The sequence below is a fragment of the Eupeodes corollae genome, chromosome 1 (genome assembly GCF_945859685.1).
Source record: "Eupeodes corollae chromosome 1, idEupCoro1.1, whole genome shotgun sequence".
NCBI lineage: Eukaryota > Metazoa > Arthropoda > Insecta > Diptera > Syrphidae > Eupeodes > Eupeodes corollae.
In genome coordinates, this window is record NC_079147.1 from 203,895,034 (window position 1) to 203,920,309 (window position 25,276).

Here is a 25,276-nt window from a genome sequence, read left to right on the forward strand (position 1 = left end):
AGATCATTTTCGTTTTTTAAATGCACTGACAGATTCCAAAGACTGCAAAAGTTTTCGAGACAGTTAATCATTCGCTGCATTCCCTCTACAGACTCTGAAAAAAAAACTATGTCGTCGCCAAATAACAAACGTGGTACCCGTATTTGTCCAAGCTCTATTCCTCCTATAATAACTTCCACGATATCATTGATGAATAAGATAAATAGCAAGTTGCACAATACACAACCTTGTTTGACACCCATTTCCGTTGCGAAGTCATCTGAAATTAATTTAAAATCCCAAACATATTATGAGACGTTACTTTCATACATCGCTTTTAAGATATTCACAATTTTGCTTGAGAAAAGCTTATAGAAAAGTGCTTCACGTGCTTGTAACTCTTCGCAATTTAAATCAACAAGAATAATTGTTCTGAAGTCGACGGTTTCGCCTAAACCCCGCTTGAATTCCCTAATTTTGAATCCACTGCGTCAACCTAATAAATATCAGGGCACTTAATAACTTTAATGAGGTGCTTAGGAATGAAATGCCTCGGAAGTTCGCTGGTGTTTAAGAATAAAATACCTCGGTAGTTCGCTGGATTATTTAAAACTACTATTTTATTCAGTGGATATATTATTGTTTCTTTTTTAAATCATGTGGAATGTTTTTAATAGCATATTGAATCTTATATTGGTTAATGCAGAAACAAATTCGATCATAAAGTTCTTGTAGAATTCCACTGGTATTTAGTCATCACCCGGACAAAAGGTGTATCAAGAAGCTCATTTGGGCAGTATTTCATTGATTTTGGGCTATGTGACATATTTTTCTGAAAAAGTTTTTAAGTGATAGAGAAATTTTTGGGCCTTATGGCATTTTTAATATTTTGACTTTATTTATTTGGCAAAACCGAAAGCTTCTTTTTAGTTGGAATTTCATAAAACTAAAACAAATTTCAACACCCAAAAGTTCGGTTAGTAGTACCCTTACCGTGATATTTAGTGCGTTGGACTGTCATGCCAGAGATCTTGGGTTCAATCCCTGCCTGTGCCAGCTGAAGTTTTTTTACGAGTACTGTCTCTTGCGAGGAATTGACAAAACCTATAAGAGTATTTCTGCCCAAAACTTACAACAAAATGTTAATAACATTTTTCTTGTCACTATGACATTTTTAATTTGGGCGATATGCTTTTGGTCGAAAAGACCTAACACCAACGAATTCACCTGCTTCACCACATCAATTTGTGTAGAAAGAGCTTTCAAAAAAGATTATCTTTTTGTTTTTTGTTAACATAATGATGTCATAAACTATGGATACGTATTAAGAACAAATCAACAACAGTTTTATTATTAGCTATATACATAGAGTAAAACTGAAACAAATATTCGTGACCTCGAATATTTTAAGAAGATAAAACTAACTTTAGAATATTTTACACTATTAAAAATTTCATCTACAATAAATAAATCAGGTGGCGGAACAGTCCGTTGAGAACTAGGGCCTAGTGACTTACAACTCTCAACCATTCCTGTGCGAGTAATATTCTCAGGGATGGTGGGATTTGAATTTCATCTGGTAATTTACAGTAATCGACAGTTTTTTTTAAAAAAAATTCTTCCTAAATTGCGTATGAATTAAAAAAAGGAATTTAAAGTTTAAAACTTACTAACTTATTTGATCTTAAATTTGTAATTGAAGTTCTTTAACAACAATTTGGTTTCTTACAAAAAATGGAAGTTAGTATTGTAAATAAGGACTTCAACGGTAGATTATCATGTTGTGATCTAAAAACACCTTTTAAATTCAATTCGTTTTCAACTATAGAGCTCTTAATTGTGTTAAAATGATGGTTAAAAGTCTTGAATTTTGTTTCTGAAGAGTGCAAATATATTTCGTTTTCAATTTTTTGATAAATCTCTTGATCATTTTTGCAGTACTTTTAAGAATATTTATAAATAAATTCGTAAAAAGAGCGGAACTTTTTTAAAGTTTGGTAAGATCTTCAAAAAAATTTAAGGACGTAAAAATAAGATTCTAAACCAAAATTCAGCTTTCTCGTAATTATCTCAAATTTAGTCATCAACAATAATTTTATCAAAAACCAATAGATTAAGTTTTTTTTCAATTGCTTTTAAATTAAAATTTTAACTATAAATACAAACTATGAGATTAATGCATAAATACGTGTGCCTAGTCTTATCTATTAAATTGTATTAACTATCAGAAGACTTAATCTTATCTATTGTTTTCATACACAGTTCGATACAATCACACTCTTATGGAAATTTAATTCATTCTTTATATTTGTTTGTAATTGTTCCGCATGTCTCTATGAATATATTTCACAATTCTCTACAACTAGTTAATAAGTTTTATCTCAATTAATTTGAAGCATGTACAACCGTGAAAAGGCAAAACAAAAAAACTATTCATAAATAAATAAATTGAATTCAGTAAGTTTTAGCAATTCGTTCGAGAGAGACGTGTTTTAGCTTTTGTGACAAAATTAACATGGCCGATAGTTATAATAAAGATGAACTTGAAGCTCCGGGATGGTTGAATAAACCGTTTTTTGAAGGAGTTTTGAAAAAATGTGAAAATACCGATGTGATTGTGGTAACATTCTATTGATTATCTTGAAAAGTACTTTTATATCAGTTTTTCGTCTGTGTTTAAGGTCAATGATATTAAAATGTCACCAGCAACAGCCAAAGGTGATCACTATGCTAGTGTTATGTTTCGAGCAACCTTAAACTATGATTCGAAAACCGCAAAAGGATTGACCAAATCTTTAATTATTAAAACTATGCCTCAAGTTGAAGGACATAAGATGGATTTTTTGAAAGAATCGTACATTTTCGAAACTGAAATTGCCATGTATTCAAAAACGATTCCAATGTTCGAAGCAGAATTAAGGAAAATCGGTGATAACACAATTTTGGGAGCTAAGTAAGGTTTGAAATGAAAAGTCGATATGACTTTGAGATCATTTATAATTTCAGGGCACTATATCATTCACTAACACCCCAAAAATGTATTATATTTGAGGATATTGTTCCATTGGGCTATCAGACTTTGTCAACCAGAACGGCTGACATGGAGCAATCAAAATCTGCTCTTTTAAAGTTGGCAAAGTGGCATGCAGTTAGCTATAAACTCGCAGCTGAGGTTGTTTTTTAAACAAAAAATTGACTGTTTATATGAGCTATAACTTTTTTCATTAATTTGTTTTTTTAAACAGGGTGACACATCTCTAACAGATTATAAACATGGGATTTTCAGCCTTAAAGAGTTCGAAACAAGTACTTTTGTTCAAAATGGCATGAAACAATTTATTGCAAAATGTGAAACAATCGAAGAACTCAAGCAGTACGTACCTAAGCTTCAAGCTCTTGAAAAGGATCTATTGAAGCGATGTCACCAATCATTCGAGAGTTATTTTCAACCCAATGCCAAAGGGATTTTTGTTCTTTGTCATGGAGACTTTCACAGTAAAAATATGATGTTCAAGAAGAATAGCAAAGGTGAAAACGAAGATGTCATGTTGGTAAGATTCTTTTAAATGCAAGTTTCGAAATTAAAATTGTTATGAAATCCTTTTTTTTTCAACACTTAAAGGTTGATTTTCAACTTTGCTATTTCGGACCTGCCATTTTGGATATCATCTATGGATTGTACACAATTCTCACGGGAGATGTTCGTAAAAATCATCTTGAAGAAATAATTCATTATTATTCTTCCAATTTCATTGAAACACTTCACAAACTAAATTTCAAAGGAAGTTTCCCTAAAATTTCTGAATTTTTTATTGAACTTCTTCGTCATTCGCATTTTGGTAGGTTTTTATTTTTTTAAATGTTTTTTAAAATTATTTTATTTATGAACACAAAAAATATGTGAACATTTACAGAGATCTTTATGATGTCCACATTTTTACCAGTGTTTTATGCATTTGAAACAGAAGTGATAGATCCTGAAGAACTTATGACTTCTGAAGGTGCCGGCAAAAGTCTCTATAATAATGAACGCTACATAGAAGACGTAAAACGTATGCTACCGATTATGCATAATCGTGGTTATTTAGATTAAGTTGTTTTGTTATTCTTATAAAAAAGTTGTTTTGTTTTAAATAAATAGATTATTATAAGCACAATTATTGGATTTTATTCCGAGTTTTTTTTTAATTTGATCTGAGAAAAACTGACTTGAATTACAAATCTTCGATAATATTTTATAGATTAGATTATCGATTTTGAAGTTGTCTGATTGTAAGAATGTTATAGACTTTTTTCACTAAAAAAGCATTATAATAAAAGTAAGTTCTTATTACAATACCTATCCAAACCTAAAAATATCTAACATGATTCAAAACATTTTACAAAGAGTTATAAAATAAATGGAGCTTAGTTTGTAGCGCTACATAGTATATACTTAAAACCTTAAAACTTACGGATAATTTGTTTATCAATTTCAAATGAAAGTATTCTATATTTCGAAACAGTGTTTGGATGATCATCTTTTCTTAAAAAGTCTTTGCTTTAGTAAATAATTTTAAAATACATCTTTTTATTTTGATTTGTTGTACATCGCACCCTTCAAAAGCGATAAGAGCTGTGTACTTTTTTATAACGTTCCTGCACTAACGTGTCTGAATTAGGAAATAATAAACAAAACATTGGTTTTAGATTGATTCGGAATTTGAAAATGTTTTTGTAAACACCGCATTAAAAGTGGTAATTAAATTGCAATATTCAGGCGGCCAATTTAAATTGAAATTATACAAAATACGATTTTTATTTCTTCTGCCTGTGGATTTTTGGCGTTTTCAAATATATAACACCATAACGTTTTGAGTTTGAAAAATATAGTCGAAAAGGTAAAGGTTAAAAACAAAACTTTATGTAATATGACATCAATTTTTATTATAAAACCATCAACAAACACATCTCCTAGTTATAACCGCCTTCGCCTGCTTTAATTGTTTAACAATTGAGGCATTGTTAGTATTTTTGTAGTTATTCCGCGTTGATGATATTGCACATCTCATTAATAAACTTTATCTCAATTTATATTACAAGCATGCAACCCTTGAGTCTATATTAATTCAAATGGCAAATATTTCTATCTACTATATTTGATAAATACCTATACTTATATTCAGTTAGTTTTTGCAATTCATTTGAGTAAGACGTACTTAAAAAAGCTATGAGCGACAATACTTTCAATAAAGATGAACTTGAAGCTCCTGGATGGATGAATAAATCGTTTTTTGAAGGAGTTTTGAAAAAATGTGAAAATACTGATGTGATTGTGGTAATTTTCTATGAATACTCTTGAAAAGTTCTCATTAACAGTTCGTGTGTATATATTAGGTCAATGATATTAAAATGTCACCAGCAACTGCTAAAGGTGACCACTATGCCAGTGTTATGTTTCGAGCAACCTTAGGCTTTGATTCGAAAACCACAAAGGGATTGACGAAATCTTTAATTATTAAAACTATGCCTCAAGTTGAAGGACATAAGATGGATTTGTTGAAAGAATCGTTTGTTTTTGAAACTGAAATTTCCATGTATTCAAAAACGATCCCTATGTTCGAAGCAGAATTAAGGAAAATCGGTGATAACACAGTTTTGGGGGCTAAGTATGGTTTTTTAATGGATTCATTTCATATATTGGTTGAAGTGCACAGATAATTTCAGAGTTTTGTTCCACTCACTCACACCACACAAATGTATTATATTTGAGGACATTGTTCCATTGGGCTATCAGACGTTAAAATTAAGAATGGCTGACTTTGAGGATTCGAAAGCTGCTCTGTTGAAGTTGTCAAAATGGCATGCGGTTAGCTATAAACTAGCTGCAGAGGTTTATTAAACATACAAATTTAAATATTTGTATGACATATGATTTCATTTATTCGATCTTTTTTTTAACAGGGTGACACATCTTTGACTGATTATAAACGGGGGATATTCAGTCTAAAAGAGTTCGAATCCAGTTCTATTGTTAAAAATGGAATGAAGGAATTCATTGCCAAATGTGCAACAGTTGATGAACTCAAACAGTATGTCCCCAAACTTCAAGTTATAGAAAAGGATTTACTGAATAATTGTCACAAATCTTTCGAAACTTATCGACAGTTAAATGCAGAAGGGATTTTCGTTTTATCCCATGGAGATTTTCATAGCAAAAATATGATGTTCAAGAAAAATAGCAGAGGTGAAACAGAAGATGTGATATTGGTAAGATCAAGAGATTAGAAACAATTATTTTGAACTGTTCATTTTTCCCTTTCCAAAAATATAATAAAGGTTGATTTTCAACTTTGCTATTTTGGACCAGCAATTTTGGATGTCATTTATGGATTATACATGCTTACAAATGAAGATGTTCGTCAACATCATCGTGACGAATTTTTTAATTTTTATTCTTCGAATTTTATAGAGACTTTAAAGAAACTGCAATTTCGCGGTCATATTCCGAAAATTTCAGACTTTTTTATGGATATTCTTCGTCATAGACATTGGGGTAAAGTTTATAGCTTTTGAAGGCAAAACTATTAAGAATTTTCAATATTTTATCGAACTTTTTCAGAATTGTTTTTAATGTCAACATTTTTACCACTGTGGTATGCTTTCGATTGCAAAGGAATGGATCCTGAAGAACTTTTAACTTCTGAAGACGCTTGTAAAAATCTCTTTAAGAATGATGCTTATATCGAAGAGGTCAAACGACTGCTTCCAATGATGTTTCATCGCGGATATTTAGAATGAGGTTAAACATTTAATTTTGTTGTTACTTGTGTTATTTTGTTTGAAATAATTTAAAAGATGTGCAAGTTTTAAAGTGGACTCATGTAAAATAAAGTATATAAATATACAAATATTGTTATGTAACAAAAATTATTTTAACGTTTAACTCTGGTACACATTCCGAAGTTATTTTATTTTGAAGATGTTGTTCAAACCAAACCTTAGATTCACAAATAATTGCAAATATAAAAGCTTCCTGTGAACCAAAATTTGTTGTTAAAAAAAAGGTGAGAGGATTCATACATCAAGACGATTCCTTAAGCTTGAAGTTGAAATTCCTATACGACTAATTCAGTTAGTTTAATTTTTTAAGGGCGGAAAATTAAAACTCTAGGGAGAATTAAAGGATGGTCAAATTTTAAAGCCCGATATTGATTTTAAATAAGACACGAATTGTTTAGCAAATTATTATCATTTCTTTTTATTATGATAATATTGGTGTGGTTCAATTATGTATGGTACAAAATATCGGCCAAATGGCTGCCACAATCTCTGCGTGAAATCGGTGTCAATTGGCATCGCCATTGAATTATTCGCTAAAAAGGCCATTGTTCCGTTAGCTGTATGGCAAGTGGAACCGTCCTGTTGAAACCACATATCGTCCACATCCGCCATAACTTACAATTCGAGCCATAAAAAGGTCGTTATCATCCCAAGATCATTCACAGTAACTGCCTCAATTTGGAAAAAAACGGCCCGATGATGCCACCAGCCCCAAGATTTTTCTAATTCTATTCACATTTTGACGATTAATTTGATTATTTCATCTAGCTTAATTTTTTTAAGGCGGGAATTTAAGACTATGGAACAAATATGTATTAGCAATTTTATAAAACAATTATTGTCACATACTAAATTATAAACAAAAGCAATTTAAAAATAAAGAAACCTAAAATAACTCATCAACTGCAAGTCATATTTATCATCGACTTTATCTAATATTTCATTTACATTCAAGTCCAAAGTACTCTAACGAAATACACCTACTCGTGGCTACTCTAATTCTACACTTGTTGCATTTTAGATGTGGATAGAATAATTAATCAATGAGACTGAAGATACTATTTTATGAATATATTGTTTATGGATTTATGGGTGGCGTTGTTGTTTTTTTTTTAATTAATTTTTATTTTATTGTGTCTTACATGAATTGTATTTATCTTCATATGTAATTTGTTCATTTCCATAATTACAGAAATTGCATATAATTAAATAATTTAAAGATACTCATTCTATTTTATTATTTGGACTTTAATCGTAAAGATATTTAGGTGTCGTCATCACAATTTTAAACTAATTAAGTCTTCATTAAGCAGATAAAACATTAAAAGCTCTTATTTCAACAAAATCATCAGTCAATATTGAAAATCTCTTAAAAAATCAGGAAGTATAGACTCAGACGCTCTTGAAAAAAATGTAGATGATCAAAAATGACGAAATTATTTTATAGATTGATAAGTTGCTAAGGTAGCAGAAGAGTCATATCACCACTCTCGCACTCACTCTTAAAAGCTACTACACACATGATGAAATACAAACTTTTCTCTTTATAAACAATTTCACAATATTACACTCAGATTGGATTTGTTATCACTCAATTACGATCCAAATAAACAAATAAAATCACTCAACCTCTGTGACTGCATAAAAACCCATATGGAATGAATCAAACCAACTAGTTTAAGTTTCTTCTTTGATTGATTCAAAGCTAAATTGTTATTATTTTTATATCAATAAGTACATATTTTTTCTATTGGTGCAATATGAGTAAATTCAACGCTGATGAACTACACGCTCCAAGTTGGATGAACGAGGAGTTCTTTACAGAAGTTTTAAGGAAATGTGAAAAAACTGACAAAATTTCGGTGTGAATTGTGTTGAAAATTATTTCTTGTACTTTTAATTAAAGTTTTTATTTATTCTTGACAAACAAAGGTTAAAGAAATTAAAATATCTCCTGCATCGGCTCAAGGTGATCACTATGCTAGTGTTATGTTCCGAGGAGTTATCATCTACGACACACCAAAATCCAAAGAAAACTCAAAATCCTTAATTATCAAAACAATGCCAGAATCTGATGGACACAAGAAAGATATGCTCGGAGAATCATACATTTTTGAAACAGAAATATCCATGTACTCAGAAACGATACCAAAATTTGAAGCTGAACTCAGGAAAATTGGAGACAAAACTGTATTGGGAGCAAAGTAATACACAAAAAAGAAAACTATTGTTAAGTGTGATGTGTAAAAAACTAAGTTGTATTTTTATAGTTTATTGTATTACTCACTTGAACCAAGAAAAGTGATCATTTTTGAAGATATCTGCCCGAAGGGATATACCGTGTTGCGAGATAGGCAATGTACTATGGAAGAAGTTAAAGCGTCATTGTTGAAACTGGCCAAATGGCATGCTGTCAGCTATAAACTAGCTTCTGAGGTGAGTTTTTAAGGGTAAATAAATAAATAAGGTGGTGAAACAATACGTAGAAAACCTGTCTTAAAACTCTCAACCATTCCTATGTGCAAGTCATGTCAGAATCCGAACGGCTAATTTGAGAAAGAAATGTTCATAACAAGAAATACTGTTCGGGGATTTTTTAAATCCTCTCAAGAGACAAGATCCGAGAAAAACAACTTTAGGTGGCACAGGCAGGGATTGAAACCAAGACTTATGGCATGACAGTTCTACGCTCTAACCATCACGTCACGAATACTACGAGTTTTTAAGCGTACAGTGGCTAAAATAAAAAATCTATCCAGAATGTTAGAGATCTACCAAATCGGATTGACATTAATGCATTTCTAAAACTTTTTATCACACAGACATAAATTATCATCGTCATTTAATCGCTCTGATAGTGATAATTATACGTTGTCTTTATTTCATATCTATAATAAGGAAATTGCTATTTTGTAAAAACAAAACACATTGATTCGAGTTAGGTTTATCAATTAGGTAGTTTTCTTCAATCTTTTCCTTATATTTTTCATGTGAACTTTGTTTTGAATAAACAAATAATATGCACTTGAGCTTATCATCGATAAAATACACTATTTGTTTATGAAGTACACGCGCTGAGTAATTACTTAGCGGCGGCCGGCGGCGGCGTAAGATATATGTATATCAAGATAGTATGCGTGCTATCTCACTTTAGACTTAAAAGCTCACAATTGAAATACATTTATTTTTTTCATTAGCATTATTTTACGTTTTTTAAAGATCAAATTTAATTAATTTACATTTTTTTAAAAATAAGCATTAAGCATTAAAAACGAGCATTAAATATTTTTGTTGTGAAACTAAGAATTCATATTTTTTCCTTTTTTAATACTCAATGAGTTAAGAATCAACATTCCATAGCTGAATAATGCGCCTTATCAGAAATCTTAAGGGAAATGTTGTTTCTTGGAATATTTCTCTAACTGAATATTTTTTCCTGTACCGTAAAATTTTCCTCGAACAAAACTCCAATGGAAAAACAGCCATATTTTTCTCCCGACCCGACAGCAATTTGTACAGAGGGAATGTTTTGAAAGTTTTTAATTTTCGAGAGAGGCAAATATTGCGAGAAAAATTAACATTTCGTTTGTTTAATTCAAGGGTGACACATCAGTAACTGGATACAAAGAAAGTTTCTTAGCTTTCAAGGGCGCCGAAGAAATGCCAATCTTTACAACTGGAATGGAAAACTTTATTAATAAATTGGAAACAGTTGATGACCTCAAACACTTTGTTCCACAATTACGTGCAATTAAAAAGGACGTACTTAAACGATCAATTAATTCAGCCAGATCAGGTCAAGAAAAAGGATTGGAAGGAATCTTTGTTTTGTGTCATGGAGATTTTCATCGAAAGAATCTGATGTTCAAACACAGTTCGAATGGAGAACTTGAAGATGTACTATTGGTAAGAGAAACTCTTCTAAATATAAACTTTTTTTCATAATTTTTACAATTTCTCTCTTTATATGTAAATAGATTGATTTCCAAGTATGTAATTATGGACCTGCAGTATTAGATATTATATATATAATGTATATGCTGATAAGTGAAGATATGCGCACTAATCATTACGATGAAATAATTTACTTCTATTGTTCAAGTTTTATTGAATGCCTTAAAAAATTGAAATTCCAAGGACAAATACCTAAGATATCTGATTTTTTTATTGACATTTTACGACACAAACATTTTGGTATGTTGGTTAAAATTAAACACACATTTGAATATAAAACATTAAATATTTAATGGATTTATTTTTAGAACTATTTATGATGAGTTCATTTTTGCCAATTTGGAATGCTTTTGCTTTTGGTGATGTTTCTCCCGATGATCTTATGTCCTCAAATGATGCCCGCAAAAAAGTCTATGATAACGAAAACTACATCAGTGAAATTAGAAGACTTTTGCCTAAAATTTTTTACAGAGGATATTTGGAATAAAAGAAATTGTAGTCACAAAAGATTGAATTATTTTATATTTTAATTAAATATCGTACAAAAGAACAAAAACTAACCGAAATCACCTTTCGGGGAAATCATAACAAGGATGAGTTTAATGCAGTAAATCAGCGTAAACCAGTACGAAAATCCAACAGAAACTCTCATAACCTTGAAATGGATTACTGAAGGTTGTGTGAATTTAAATTTGTGACATGTTTGTGATTCTTTTTTGCAAATCATAAAATTATGATTATATTCTGAGTGAAATTGGCTAAAACTAAAAAAAAGAATCTTTTGAAAAAATATATTAAGATCAATCCGATGTTTTAAAACTATCTTAAAGCCTTGCAAAAGACCTCCATAATAAATTTGACGATAGACACTAGACACATATATAGGAACTCACTAATAATACTGGTGTTGACTATTAAAATTGTGGTCTGATGTAAAAATCAAACAATACTATTTGAATTGGACCTTATAAGTTTTCCAATGGGTAAAGTTTTTAAAATGGTAAAACATACAGTCCTTAATAATAAATTTTATGAAACATTTGAAAAGAACAAATGTGTGTCTTCTAGTAGAGTTTAAATATTTTTTAGCATCTCAAATATTTTCCGAAAATTCTTATTATTAGCTCGGATCTAGTTAGTAGTTTCATATGGCACAATAACTTAAAAAAAAAGGGTGCACGACTGGGTAGCATGAATTTACAAATAATTAAACAATTTATAATATAATAACAAAATCTAAATTCCATTCAATTATTTAAGAGAACCTTAATTTATTACATTTTTGTTTAGAACGGTTTTCTTAATTATTAAATATAATTAATGTATTGTATATAATTTTTCAATTTTTTTCTTAAAAATATTTTTCGTTTGCAGTTTTGTAGAGCTCATAAATATACGCTTTATATAAGAATGAAAAATGTTCAACCATTATCGAGATATCGAATGAAACAACATAAATATTTTTTTTTGTAATCCCAATAGCTTGCTCAGAAATACAAATTATTGAAGTTGTTTCTTTAGTTCTTGAGAAAACTGAAAACCAAAATAAGGTATATGGGGGTTAACCTTTTGGAGCAATACAAATATATATATATATTTTTTAATGAAAATTAGAGAAAATTTAATAAAAACCTACGTCGGTCCATGAGGTTTTTCAAAAAAAAATTGGAATGAAACAAGCTGTATGTGAGGTATAAACAAAATTTGTTTTTATTTTTATTTGAAAGGCGAATGTATGCCATTAATTGTGAAATATGACATCATTCAAATGCCCGTTCCGGCAACTTACGGTGGCGCTGATCTCAGTGGCCCAATTTTGAATGACTCTTTCGCATAGACCCGGCTAAATTTGAGCGGTGACTTTTGTTATGTTGACCTTTAAGGCATCGGTCGATTGTGGTTTATTTGCATAGACCTGCGACTTCAAGAAACCAAACATGAAAAAGTCGAGCGTGAATCAAATCACATGACCTTGATGGCCAATTCACATCACCCCTGTGAGATATAACCTTACCCTCAAATCGTTAATGCAAAATGTCAATCGTGGCGTTTGCTGTCCTGTTGGGACCACATGTCGTCTAGGTCCATATGGTTCAATTTGGGCCATTATAAATTAGTTATCATCGTTGTGTTACGCACGCTGTTGATGGTGACCGACCCACTATCATCGTTTTCAAAAAATTACAGACCAATTACGCCGCCGGCCCAAATCCACACCAAACGATATGGCAAAACAAAATGGCCACCACGTAGCGCTAAAATTTGATTAAGTCCTTGTTGACCACAGTAAATCAATTTAAAGTTTTAAGACACAACATCACATAAATTTATATTATTTTGAAATATTATGTATCTCCAAAAATTAAGAGTCCAACAGTCTCTGGCCATATGATTAGACGCACTCAGCGGCGACGCGTGCCTAAAAAATGTAGTCGTTCAGTTTCAAAATTCTTATTTGCGATGCCAAGAAGTCAAACAAGTCTTTTTTTTATATAAAAGTACATTATAATGTGGTTTAATTTTTATGTTAATAATAGATAGGTATGTGATGATTAAATATATTTGAAAGTTTAGTATTTTGTTAAGGTTAATAACAATAGACATTTTACATTAATATTTTTAGCTGTTTATTGTTCAATTGTAAGCATTGAAAGATTTGATAATCTATTTTGGCCCATAGTTGCAGAATAGGTTTTTATTCTTTTAAGGGTTGAAAACGACCATTCAACAGACAAGGTTGTTAAAGGGAATGTAAGTACAAGTTCACATAATTTGTATATCTCAGGGAAAACTGAAACCAGATCATCTATGCCCCAGCTAGCCGTTTTCCTCATTTCCTTCATTCCACAGTAAAAAGAAGCTTTCCTCGTTCAAAACTTATCTGAACGAAATCGTCCCTAGGAACGACGCGCGTCTCATTTCTCATATTCGAAAAAATAAAAAAAAAAATGTTGGATATGTACCCAAATAAATAAATAAACTACTTACCTACGCCCTAGCTATCCGTTTTCCTTATTTCCATCATTCTATATATTAAAAAAAGCTCTACTCGTTCAAAACAGATTTGCACGAAATGCTCCATATAACGAGCGAATTGTTTTTTTTTCTTTTATGCTTTCTATGGGCTTATTTCGTTGCCAAATCGTATGAACGACTTGGGTAGATACACTGTACAGATCGGTTGAGTAAAACAAAACAGTAGCAGGTAGCTAGTTCGTTTTTTTAAATTTGGGTAGTTCACAGAAGGAACGCTCGAGTTGGAAAATGGAAAATATGTACGTATACATTAGATATAACTATAAGGAATGAAGGAACAGTATGATTATGAGGTGTGGGTTAATTAGATAGAAATTAAAATAATGTCGCCTGTAAGCTAGTCGTTCATGCACGACTTGAACAATATGACGCCTCGCCACTGGACGCACTGCAGAATTTTTGTAATTATTAGATCATACGCAATATTTTTAACGTTTAAGAATGGACTTATGTTACATTTTTTGCAAGATGGAGCTCCATGGCACACAGCTCGGTCCATAAAAACTTATTTGAGGGAAGAACACGTCCCTCTGTTGGACTGGCCGGGAAACATCTGATGAAGAGGATAGTAGCTAAAGATGCGGTCACTTATTGAAAGAGTAATTCACGTGTGGAATCACCACCCACAAATGCAGGAAACAGTCTAATCATGCATTGAAAGTATGCCGGGCAGAATTGAGGCTCTTATTAAAGCAACAGGAAGTTCAACAAAATATTGAAAATAATTACAAAACTAACAACAAAAAAACTGAAAATTTAAATTAAAACGAAAAATCTTTAAATCTCCTGCTTTATTTCTAGGAAGTAATTTATATTCTTCATACAAAATAGTTGAAGTGCATTACAATATTCAAAAATTTGATTAAAATAGCTGGAAAATAAGATTTTGCCAGGGACTGTATATGCATAGATAGCGTGACATTTAAATGTACATACAATTTTAATTTTGACTTATTGCTAAAGACTGAGCTAATGATTCAAATCGTTTTAATTAAGTATGCAAATTTCCTAAAATTTTAACGTTTTCGTAAAAAACTAAATTTGATTTGTACTACTGCAATGGAAACAAATGTATATAGACACTGGTCTGCCCATAAAATAATTTATTCATCCACAAACTCCAGATTAAACTCTGTGCAAAAAAAGGGCTCAAATACTTTAATAAAAGAAAGGTTATTCAAAAAAACCTGTTAAGATTAATTTCAGATGACCAAATTAATACAATTTCAAATTTCATTCAAAAGTTTAATGGTCTAAAAAAACTAAACAATTCTATGGTAGAATTGTACTGATTTTTTTTAGTCGCTCAGTTAGCAACATGATATTCAATCTACAAGAAGGACGCATGAAACACTTCCTAAAAATTATCAAAATTGCTGATGCAACATCATAGTAAATATGCTAAAGTCAAACGCTATAACACAACTCCAAAAGCAATGAATGACGAACAAATCAACTTCTGTATAAAAACATAGCACCTACCTGTAATTAAATAATAATAGTAATCATATGGTTGATTCAACCATTGTAGTAATAGCAACAACTTTTATAATTATCTGACAAAAAGCTGTTATCGTCCCCTACAGCACTCTAAGATAATTCCACTATTTTTTGTGTGTTTAAAAAACTTAGCTTTGGTAGTTTTTATTCAGTTCTAATTTGTTTCTCATATGTGATAGAGGCCATTGTCATACAAAACACAAAAACACAAAATAAATAATGTTAGAATTTAATCAAGATGAGTTAAATGCTCCAAATTGGATGAATAAAGAATTTTTCACTAAAGTCTTGAAGGAAAGTGAAAAAATCGATGGAATTTCGGTAAAATTATAATAAATAAAATCACATTATAATTGGCTTAAAAAACGTTCTGATTCCTTTCAGATAAATAACTTAGATATCAAACCTGCGTCTGCTAAAGGTGATCACTATGCGAGTGTCATGTTTCGTGCAACAATCAATTACGACACAAACAATTCGAAAGGACTATCGAAATCAATGATTATTAAAATTGCTCCAGAATTGGATGGACATAAAAAAGATATGCTTCAAAAATCGTCTGTTTTCGAAACAGAAATAGGAATGTACTCAAATACAATACCAAAATTCGAAGAAGAATTGAGGAAAATCGGAGATAATACTGTTCTAGGAGCAAGGTAAACTGTTTAAATATATTTTGTTTGCTGAAATGATTGAAGTTGTTATCTCTTTAGAGCATTGTACTATTCACTGGAGCCAAAAAAATGCATAATTTTTGAAGATATTGTACCAAAAGGCTACGAGGTATTGCGAGATAGACAACTTAATTTGGAAGAAACAAAGGCAACTTTAACAAAACTAGCTAAATGGCACGCTGTGAGCTATAAGCTTGCTTTGGAGGTAGATACATTTGATATACAATATTTGATTTGAAAGAAAAACTGAATTCTTTTATAACAGGGTGACGAATCAGTAACCAACTATGAACATGGTATTTTTAGTCCTGAAAATATTGATTCAATTTCATTCTTGGGAACTGGGCTACAATATCTGATAGAGAAACTAGAGACATTGGATGACTTAAAACAATATGTTCCGAAGCTGCGATTAATAGAAAAAGATTTGTTGAAAAACTGCATCAAATCTTCAAGATCATACAGGAATGAAAACGCAGAAGGTATTTTCGCACTCTGCCATGGTGATTTTCATGGTAAAAATTTGATGTTCAAGAGAAACTCTAAGAATCAACTGGAAGACGTAATGTTGGTAAGACATAATTATTTTTAAACGATTTATTTACCACTTGCTACTTTTTTGAAGATTGATTTTCAAGCGTGCTATTTCGGACCAGCTGTTATGGATATTATGTATGGAATGTACATGATTATCGATGACGAATTACGTATAAATCATTTTGACGAAATAATTCATCATTATTCTTCGAATTTTATCAATACCTTAAAGAGCATGAAATTCGAAGGAAAAATTCCACAAGTGTTTGAATTCTTTACTGAAATCTTACGACACAGGCATATGGGTAAGAATCTGCATATAATTGAAAGAAAAAAATGAATAATTTTTCTTTTTCCCAGAACTCTTTATGCTGAGCACATTTGTACCAATGTGGTATGGTATAGAAGTTGACGTCATGGAAATTGAAGATTTACTGTTTTCAGTGGAAAAAAGGAAAAAGCTCTATGACGCTCCTGGTTATATCAAACAGATAAGGCGAGTGTTGCCCCAAATGCTCCACAGAGGCTATTTGGAATGAATTTTGTAAATTTTGTTATTAAAATGAAATGTTGTGAAATTATCAACATTAAACTTTGTGTTTTAAGTTTAATTTAAAGAACTGGAATAAATTAAAGCCCCTTATAAATCTTTCTTATACACAAACCCTGCATCTGTTAAATCAAATTATTTCCATAATTTTGTAATTCAGGTCGTTTTTAATAAAAGCACATTATTCTTCTCTTTCTTCCCTACTTCTTCTACTCAATTTATTTATTTTTTCCTTCATTATTTATTTAAAAATTTATTAACAGTTAATTTTGTTTATGTTTATATAATAAGACACACAAAATAAACTGACATCCATTAAAAAACAAAGCAACAAAGTTAAAACAACATAAAACAAAATCTTACCGTCACCGCCACCAAACCGCACGTAGTTACGTTACATATTTTCTTCTTCTTATTTAACAAAAGCTTTTATCTTATGCTGCGCTTTTTTTTGTCTTCATCTTCATAATTTTAAATCATCGCATCGTTTTAAAGCAAAAGATATTACAACAACAACAACAAAAATAATAATGTTAAATTTTATTTCTCAATTAAGAAGGCAATTCTCCATTGCCGCCCACATAAAAATGGAATTAATTAAGCGTATTTAATTCTCTAAGCGTAAAGTAAACAACAAAATGTGTCCTTCCACCTCCCTTTTTTTAACTTGCTATGTAAAGCTTCTATAAGGGTGAGTTTAAGAATTATAAACGAAAATTTATAAACATAGGACTTGAGATTTATATTTTAGTCAAAATTAAAAATTGGCATGTACAAAATATTACACGGTTTTGAAAGCGTCGCTTCATAGGGCAGCCATTTTTGCCACCATCTAAAACTTCTGAAAAAGCAGAAAAAGCAGCAGATCTTCCACTTTAGAGAAAGAATCGTTTTAAATAATTTGTTTCGGTCTCCTGACTCATCACTCTTCTTGTGTGAGCGAGTTCCACTGCAGTACCTGTTTTTACCATTTCGAATGATGTGTCCAATCCTATGCCATTGCGCCTTTGTATTATATCGGGTTATCCATTATGCGGTTTCAAAAGTGTAGGGCTGGAATTTGACATCTGTTATTAAATCAGTTTTTTGTTCAGTTGAAAGTCAGACATTTACGAAAACGGATCGTATAACTATCGCACAACGCAATCAAATTCTTTAAAATTACTACAAAAATTGTGCTCCTGACACAGCCAGATATAGTACATTAAGAGGAGATTATGGTTTTTACATAATTGTCCAACTTTGTAAGGAAATTCCAAGAGACTGGATTGGTTACAGATATTGTAGGGCCTGTTATTCATAGTTTCGCTCTAAAAATATCGCTGTTGCCGAAGACGCTAATGTGTCGATTCATCATCGTTATCAGGAATTATGACTGTCTTACGGCACATTATGGCGTATTTTGTATTTGGATCTAAACCTACATCCATATAAAGTCCAGATCACAAATCAACTGAAGCCAGCTGACCATTCACAACGTCGAAGATACGTCGAATGGGTGCTTGAACAACAGGCGGTGGACGGCGATTTTTCGAACAAAATTCTCATCAGCGACGAAGTACATTTCTCACCCTGTTGAATACCACCCAATATGTGCCAAAAAGTATAGTACCCGTGGCAAAATGGTTAGTGCGTTGGACTGTCCTGCCAGAGGTCTTGGGTTCAATCTTTGCATGTCTCATCAAAAGTTTTTTCATGTACTGCCTCTTGCGAGGAATTGACAAATCCTTCAAGACTGATTCTTATTATGAGTAGTGTCTCTCAAATTAGTCGTTCGGATTTGGCTTAAAAACTGTAGGTTCCCTCCTGAAAGTTGTCAAAAAAGTAGTCGGAATTTACCTCAAAAGAATCGATGTTAGCAACAATTGGCGTATTGGTCATTTAGTTGATGTAGTGTTCCACACATAAAGTCAACGTTAAAACTTTTTAATAAAATATTGTATATGTGTTTTATTTACGTTTACTTTTGAAACCGCAAAATTTATGTTTTCCTATACAGGCCTTCGTTGAAAAGACGATTAAGCTAGAAAACTCTTATGAAGTTTCGTCAACACCAACATTTGAGCAGTGTAATCGATGTCTTGTGTTAAGCTATAGGAATTATTTGTTCGAAGATTAGAAAACATTCTGAACACAGTTTTTTCTGTCTCGACACGCCTGACAATATTTTGATCGGTTTTATCTTTCCTAGGGACAATGCTTCCAAAATATTGAAAATTGTCTTTTGGTTCTTTTGCTGTTAGCATGTATATCAGAGAATCACTAATAGGTTCTTGGTCTAAAAACATTGATTTTCAGTCTCACGACACGTTAGGTATTTCAACTACAAGACTAATATATTTCGTTTATGTTTTTCTAATTTGTAATTTTTAGCACACAAATAAGTTGGTATTTAGGCAAAGAGAGTTTGAAAATGTTACAATTCTCCAAGACATTTTCTAGGCATGTGTTTTCATTTTGGAACCAACATTAAAATGATAAAAGACATCTTTTATTTTCTCACTGAACAAATAAGCACCACAATGTCTAAAAGTCTTAAAAGCTTGTTCTATTTGTATTGTTTGTTTAAAAGAACAAGTCGGTCCAACCAAACGAAAGTCTTAATTTATCTTTCCCTTTATTTTCCATCCCCATTTACTCGTATCCAATTGTGTGTTTTTGTTTCAATCTTTTGATGAGATTTTAACAAGCTTAACAAAAAGTTTTCTTTTGTTAAGTTGAAAGATGCGGTAGCCAGAGCAACGATGAAATGCTACACACAAAAAAAAACCTTAAACCCTCTTAATTATCTTCTGTTGCGTAAATGAGCTTCTTAGAGCTGTTACAACATTACAGCAACGACGAGCGACGAACGAGCGAATTATGTATATGTCTGGATGGGAAGAAGACTGGGATATCCTTTTATATCTGGTTTTTAGGTGTTTTTTTTTTATTATTTGCAGCAACAGCAGCTGTCGATACTGTTGAGATTATATTTTTGCTACTCCCATCGTTAATTTTGATGCATAATTAGCTCGTTAATTAGAAAATAGCATTGATTTGATTTTGATTTTTCTTTTCTTTTTTTTTTGCAGAGCTAAAAACTCGAATTCTTTGAACTTTGAAGGTTGAAGATATGTATGTAGGTGGGTCTCTGTAGATTAGGCACTCCCTCAGTTGAAAACTCAACCACCGAAAAGTATAAGAAGTTACTCCATTACAAACCAAATTCACTTCTTTCGTTTGCTCAATGCTCACTTATACATGACATATACAAATTCGCAACTTTTCGTCTTTTCGTCCTTCCTATAACCAAAACCAACAGAGAGAAAAGAAAAGTTGTTTGATAGCAACATTTAATGTAATTTTTCTCTTGACATTTACACTTTTAAAGCACGCTGAAGTACGCTAACGCAAATGCTTATAGGACAACAAGTCTTTAACGTTTGGAATTTAGGTGCCTTTAAACAAATGCCATTTCACATCTACAAAAAGGGTTGATGGGCTTCGCGCGTGAACAAGATCCACATCTTATGAATTCACATCTTTGCCATCAATTAGTTGGACTGCTATCAAAGGATCTTTTTATTTCCGTTGAATGTGGGGCTTTGCTTTTTGCAAAAAGGATTTTTCGGGAAGCGTGTGAATAAAAGGAAAGGAATGTAAGGCTCACATAGGTAATTGACCGAAAATATATTCATAAATGTTTGCACGTTAAATTTTGGCATCATTCAAAAATTTCAAAGAATTCAGTTCCCAGAGACCGAAGGGCCGTAATGTAATTCCACAAGTATATAATGTAGATAGGATGGAATATAAAATGAAAGCAGGGCTACAGAACCTTCGCTATCGCCACGCCACCATGATAAAAGCTAAAGGCATATCATTGTTATGTGTAACCTTTTGTTGTTTAGGCATTGTTTGCATCAAGTGCAATTCCACCATGTCATAACGTATTCGTGATGTGTGCAATTGCAGTTACAATCGGAGTTGGGGGGTAGGTTAGGTATATGCACATATTTGAATAATCCATTTATGATTGCCATACCAAGTTGAAAGCGCAGAAGGTGTTAAGCATTCTAAACATCACCCATTTAAGGTAAGAGAATGCAGGTGTATTGTACTTGTATTTGTGTACCTAGGTAGGTACATGTTTATGTGTATATGTCGATTCCGTTCACTAAATTGCTCCTTTCAGCTGTAAGCAAGTTACACCAAGTGGAATATAATTACATTTAAGGATTTAAAATGTTCTACTCAAAATGTTTATTATTGCAAAATTGTTAGTAGCTACTGAAGCACATATGCATGTTTATGTGTTTGAAATCATTTAAATTGTTCAACAAAGTCTTTTATTTTATTTTTGTAAAGGTAAAGTATAGGTGCGTGATATGAGCTTAATTGAATGCAATTTGCATATTTATTTATAATCACAAAACATAACTTCATAATGCGAAATCCTTTTCTCACCAAAAGAAAAGGATTAATGACTTAACTTCTCCTTGAAAATTATTTTTGTCTGAAGTGTTTTTAAGGGATTCTTCATCAAATGAAAGTCATTGTCATTAACTTGTTTTATTTCTCCTTTTGTATTTTATTTTGTTTTTCGTCAAACAGTCTAGACGTCTCAATCTAAACATTTCGTTTAGAATAACAATGACTTATAATTGTCTATAGAAAATAAATTCACATCATTTTAATGATTAGAATCCTTTCCTATACAAGCCGATTTAATTAACACCTAGAACGTGATGGTCGAAATACAATAAAACTTTAAAAAATACTCATATATACCTATAAATGTATTTTGTGAGGAGTATTGAAAAGATATTAAAGATTTTGATTAATAAATTAAGGTATGAAATATCAGATTAAAATTAATCATATTTTTATACAAAGGATATCACAAGAGGTGATGCAGTATGTGAGCAGACGTCACTTAAGTAAGGCAACTGATAAAATAAGTCACTTTATGTTAACAAAACATACATCGTGTGAAACTAAAGACAACAGAAAATACTTATTGCGAAATTAATTAATGTAATACATACGTACAACCCTATTCTGATATCCGCTTTCATCAGCTTAGTGATCAGGACTATGTATGTGAAGATCTTAGCGTGACACAGATGGCACTATAAAAATAACTCTTTATATTTATTAAATAAGTTAAATGCTATGGTTAAATATACGTTGAATACTTTCTATGCTCTCAATATGAAGAGTTGTCCTGATAAAAAAAGATACAGAATTTTTATAACATACAGATCACGGAACTTTCGGGAAGATCTTTTAAAGAAACCAAGAGTTTTGTAGCTTTTTTATAATATGATTATAGTGATGAGTAAACTTGAATTTTGAGTCTAGTACAACACCAAGGTCAGAAAAACTGGATTCTCTATTCAATCGTGATGAATTCAACGTAATAGTCATTATTCATTATATTACGTTTGAGTGTAAAAATCAATGACTTACTACATTCCTAAAATTGATTTAGTTCTTCTTGTAGCTCTTTAAAATCTCTAAGCATAAATAATTTGAAAAATGTTAACATCATCTGCATAGATTAGCGATGAAGAATTATTTAAAACAGTAGACTTATCATTAATAAATAAAATAAAAAGCAATGGATCAAGACCACTCTCTTGAGGTACACTAGAATTGACTTTAAATTGACATGCAGTGTTACTTATAAACAAGACGCAATTATCTTTAATATAAGACAAAATCCACATCACGAATCGTTCGTTAAGTACAATTTTACTCAATTTATTATGAGAATTCTATGACTTAATTTGTCAAACACCTTCTTGAACTCTGCAAAGATTCAATTGATGAGTGTTTTTCAAATGCATCCAAAAAGAGAGAATTGTAATGAATTAGTAATTGTATTTTTTTTTTCATAAACTCATGCTGAATTTTACATAGAAAAAAAGTACAATTACAAGAAAAGTCACAGGCAAGGGATAAAAACAATTTGAGAACTGCAGACAATTTTGCCGTGGTATGATGGTCAGTGCGTTGGGCTGTCACGCCTGAGGTCTTGGGTACAATACCTCCCTTTGCCATCTAAAGTTTTTTTCATGGGTACTGCTTCTTGCGAGGAATTAACAGATCCTTTATGAGTAATTCTTGCCATGAAAAGCTCTTTTTCAATTTACCCGTTCGGTTCGGGCTTAAGACTGTAGGTCCCCTCCCTCCCTGACAACAGTACTCGCAGACAGGAATGGTTGAGAGTTGAAAGTCACTAGGCCCTGTTTCTCTAAGGACTGTTTGTTTTTTTTTTGCAATAGGACTTTTATTTGTAACTAATGTTCAGACCCTTTTTTATGGACTAACTCTAGATATGAATATTCCCAAAAATCAGAAAACTTCCCTCAGGACCAGTAGTGAAACATTTATTTAGCTTTAAATTATTGTCGAAAAATGAATTAATGTAACATGACCGTATTTTTGTGTGTTTGAAAAAATTAGTGATGAGGCACTTGCAGAAGAAAACTCTTCAAAGGCAGTCTTAAAATAATCTGCGACTATTTTCGAAATTAAGTCTGTAAGATGGCTTGCAGCATAACAAACAAATACAAATAATTAAACAAATTTCAGCTTACAAAATAAAACTTTTTACTTATTTACTCTAACAATTAATTATAAATAAGATTACGATAAGCAAATTTGAAAGCTAGAATGAGAAGTAAGATTTGAATTTTCTTATCTGTCTCTTATTTTTAAGACTTGTTGGTACGGAGTCGCCACAAAATGTTATAGGACTGAAAACATACGTTCACAAAAATATTAAAAAAAAGTAGAGCTAACAACCTCTCACGAAAGTTTAAATTAGATATGGTTTATACTTCCTTTGATTATTTTGTAGTTGTTAAATTTCAAAAGGTAGTGATATATGGGTAATCTATTAAGGTTAATATCTATAACAACGACTTAAAATTTTTAAAACTGTCTACCTTTGTAGTTTGCGATACGCTTTATTGTAATGCACGTTCAGTCGAAAATGTTGCTGCTACAAGTGCATGGCTGATGATCTCAAGTCATAGAGTTTTTTTCGGCCGCGAACCGCTATTTAATATAGAAATTGATCGTCACACTTGCAATAAGTTTAGAGTTACTACCCGTGTTTTGTTGGAAAATCTATCCATAGCATAGTATGATTTTACACGAATAACGAAAACAATATCTAAAGTATGAATACTAGCGATAAAAGTTAGAATGGAATCATACTAGGGATGGATTTTTACCGTTTAAACAAGTCTCGAATGGATATTATGTGATCTCGTGTTGGTACGATTGATATTGCATTTGTATCTCGGTGGCTGTGTTGAGTAATTGTGCATTTGGAATCATGTGTTTTCGATTGGCGAAAAAAAAAATCAATCTGTTACTGTTGATATTATTTAGATTTGTAAATAAAAATGCACTAACTGGGCTTATTTTGTAAGAGAAAATAATAGAAAAGATAATTCAGTTGTGCTATGTTTCCACTAACGGTTTATCGCAGTTAAGATTAAAAATTTTGTTTGGTGTTTCCACCGTCAAGAAGGTTTAAAAATGATTTAGTTTGACAGCACTTTCTAAAATGCAAATGGTGTTTTGATGTTTGTTATGAAGTGCAAGTGAGATAGTTTCATTCATGTTAAACAATGAAGAACTGAATAGTTCATCATCATATAAATTTTTTTAAATTGATTAAAACAAAACTATATCTTTTGTACACAAATATGCAAATAAATAGACCATAATGCATTATCTGCAAAACCAACTCCTCCACACAGGTATTTCTTCACAAATTTTGAATAGATTTCGATCCCCGACCGGAATCGAGTAAATCAAGCTCATTTCAATTTGATTCGGTAATATAAAGAATTGATACGAGCTTCAAGCCCGCTTCAATACGACATGTTAATGTAGTAGTCTACGAACAAACCCCCTTCTTGAAGTTTTTTTTATGTCAAAGCTACAAATGAACTATTTTTTATGGATCTCAATTTCCATATGTTTTTTTACCATTTCTTCTTGAAAATTGTCCATTTTATTAGTGTAAGTTAGTTTTGTTTTGCTAATACAAATCGTGCCATAATATTGCAAACAAACAAACTAACAATGTGACTAGCCCATCAATAATATTAGTATAGGTTTCACTTTTTTGACAACTTCAAATGGCCACCAATATTATGCAGTTCGACTCCGATAGATTCTTTTCTATTCAGCTACGTAAAAAGCCATTGGAATGAAT

At 31.3% G+C, this 25,276-nt stretch overlaps 3 protein-coding genes across 3 annotated transcripts; all 3 read left to right on the forward strand.

The window, feature by feature from the left end:
- Positions 1 to 2,431: 2,431 nt before the first annotated feature.
- Positions 2,432 to 4,136, forward strand: LOC129938769 (uncharacterized). The gene is made up of 6 exons (XM_056046508.1): positions 2,432 to 2,599; positions 2,661 to 2,932; positions 2,986 to 3,151; positions 3,225 to 3,530; positions 3,602 to 3,818; positions 3,894 to 4,136. The coding sequence occupies exons 1-6, from the start codon at positions 2,495 to 2,497 to the stop codon at positions 4,070 to 4,072; spliced, it is 1,245 nt and encodes a 414-aa protein (XP_055902483.1). The 5' UTR covers positions 2,432 to 2,494; the 3' UTR covers positions 4,073 to 4,136.
- A 1,001-nt stretch (positions 4,137 to 5,137) lies between these two features.
- Positions 5,138 to 6,869, forward strand: LOC129938887 (uncharacterized). Its single transcript, XM_056046703.1, has 6 exons — positions 5,138 to 5,296; positions 5,356 to 5,627; positions 5,686 to 5,851; positions 5,923 to 6,228; positions 6,298 to 6,514; positions 6,581 to 6,869. Exons 1-6 carry the CDS (start codon positions 5,189 to 5,191, stop codon positions 6,757 to 6,759), a joined length of 1,248 nt encoding a protein of 415 aa, XP_055902678.1. The 5' UTR covers positions 5,138 to 5,188; the 3' UTR covers positions 6,760 to 6,869.
- A 1,595-nt stretch (positions 6,870 to 8,464) lies between these two features.
- On the forward strand, positions 8,465 to 17,094 carry LOC129948211 (uncharacterized). The gene is made up of 11 exons (XM_056059118.1): positions 8,465 to 8,663; positions 8,734 to 9,005; positions 9,072 to 9,237; positions 10,402 to 10,707; positions 10,779 to 10,995; positions 11,064 to 11,239; positions 15,676 to 15,947; positions 16,005 to 16,170; positions 16,231 to 16,536; positions 16,591 to 16,807; positions 16,863 to 17,094. The coding sequence occupies exons 1-11, from the start codon at positions 8,562 to 8,564 to the stop codon at positions 17,039 to 17,041; spliced, it is 2,379 nt and encodes a 792-aa protein (XP_055915093.1). The 5' UTR covers positions 8,465 to 8,561; the 3' UTR covers positions 17,042 to 17,094.
- The last annotated feature ends 8,182 nt before the right edge of the window (positions 17,095 to 25,276 follow it).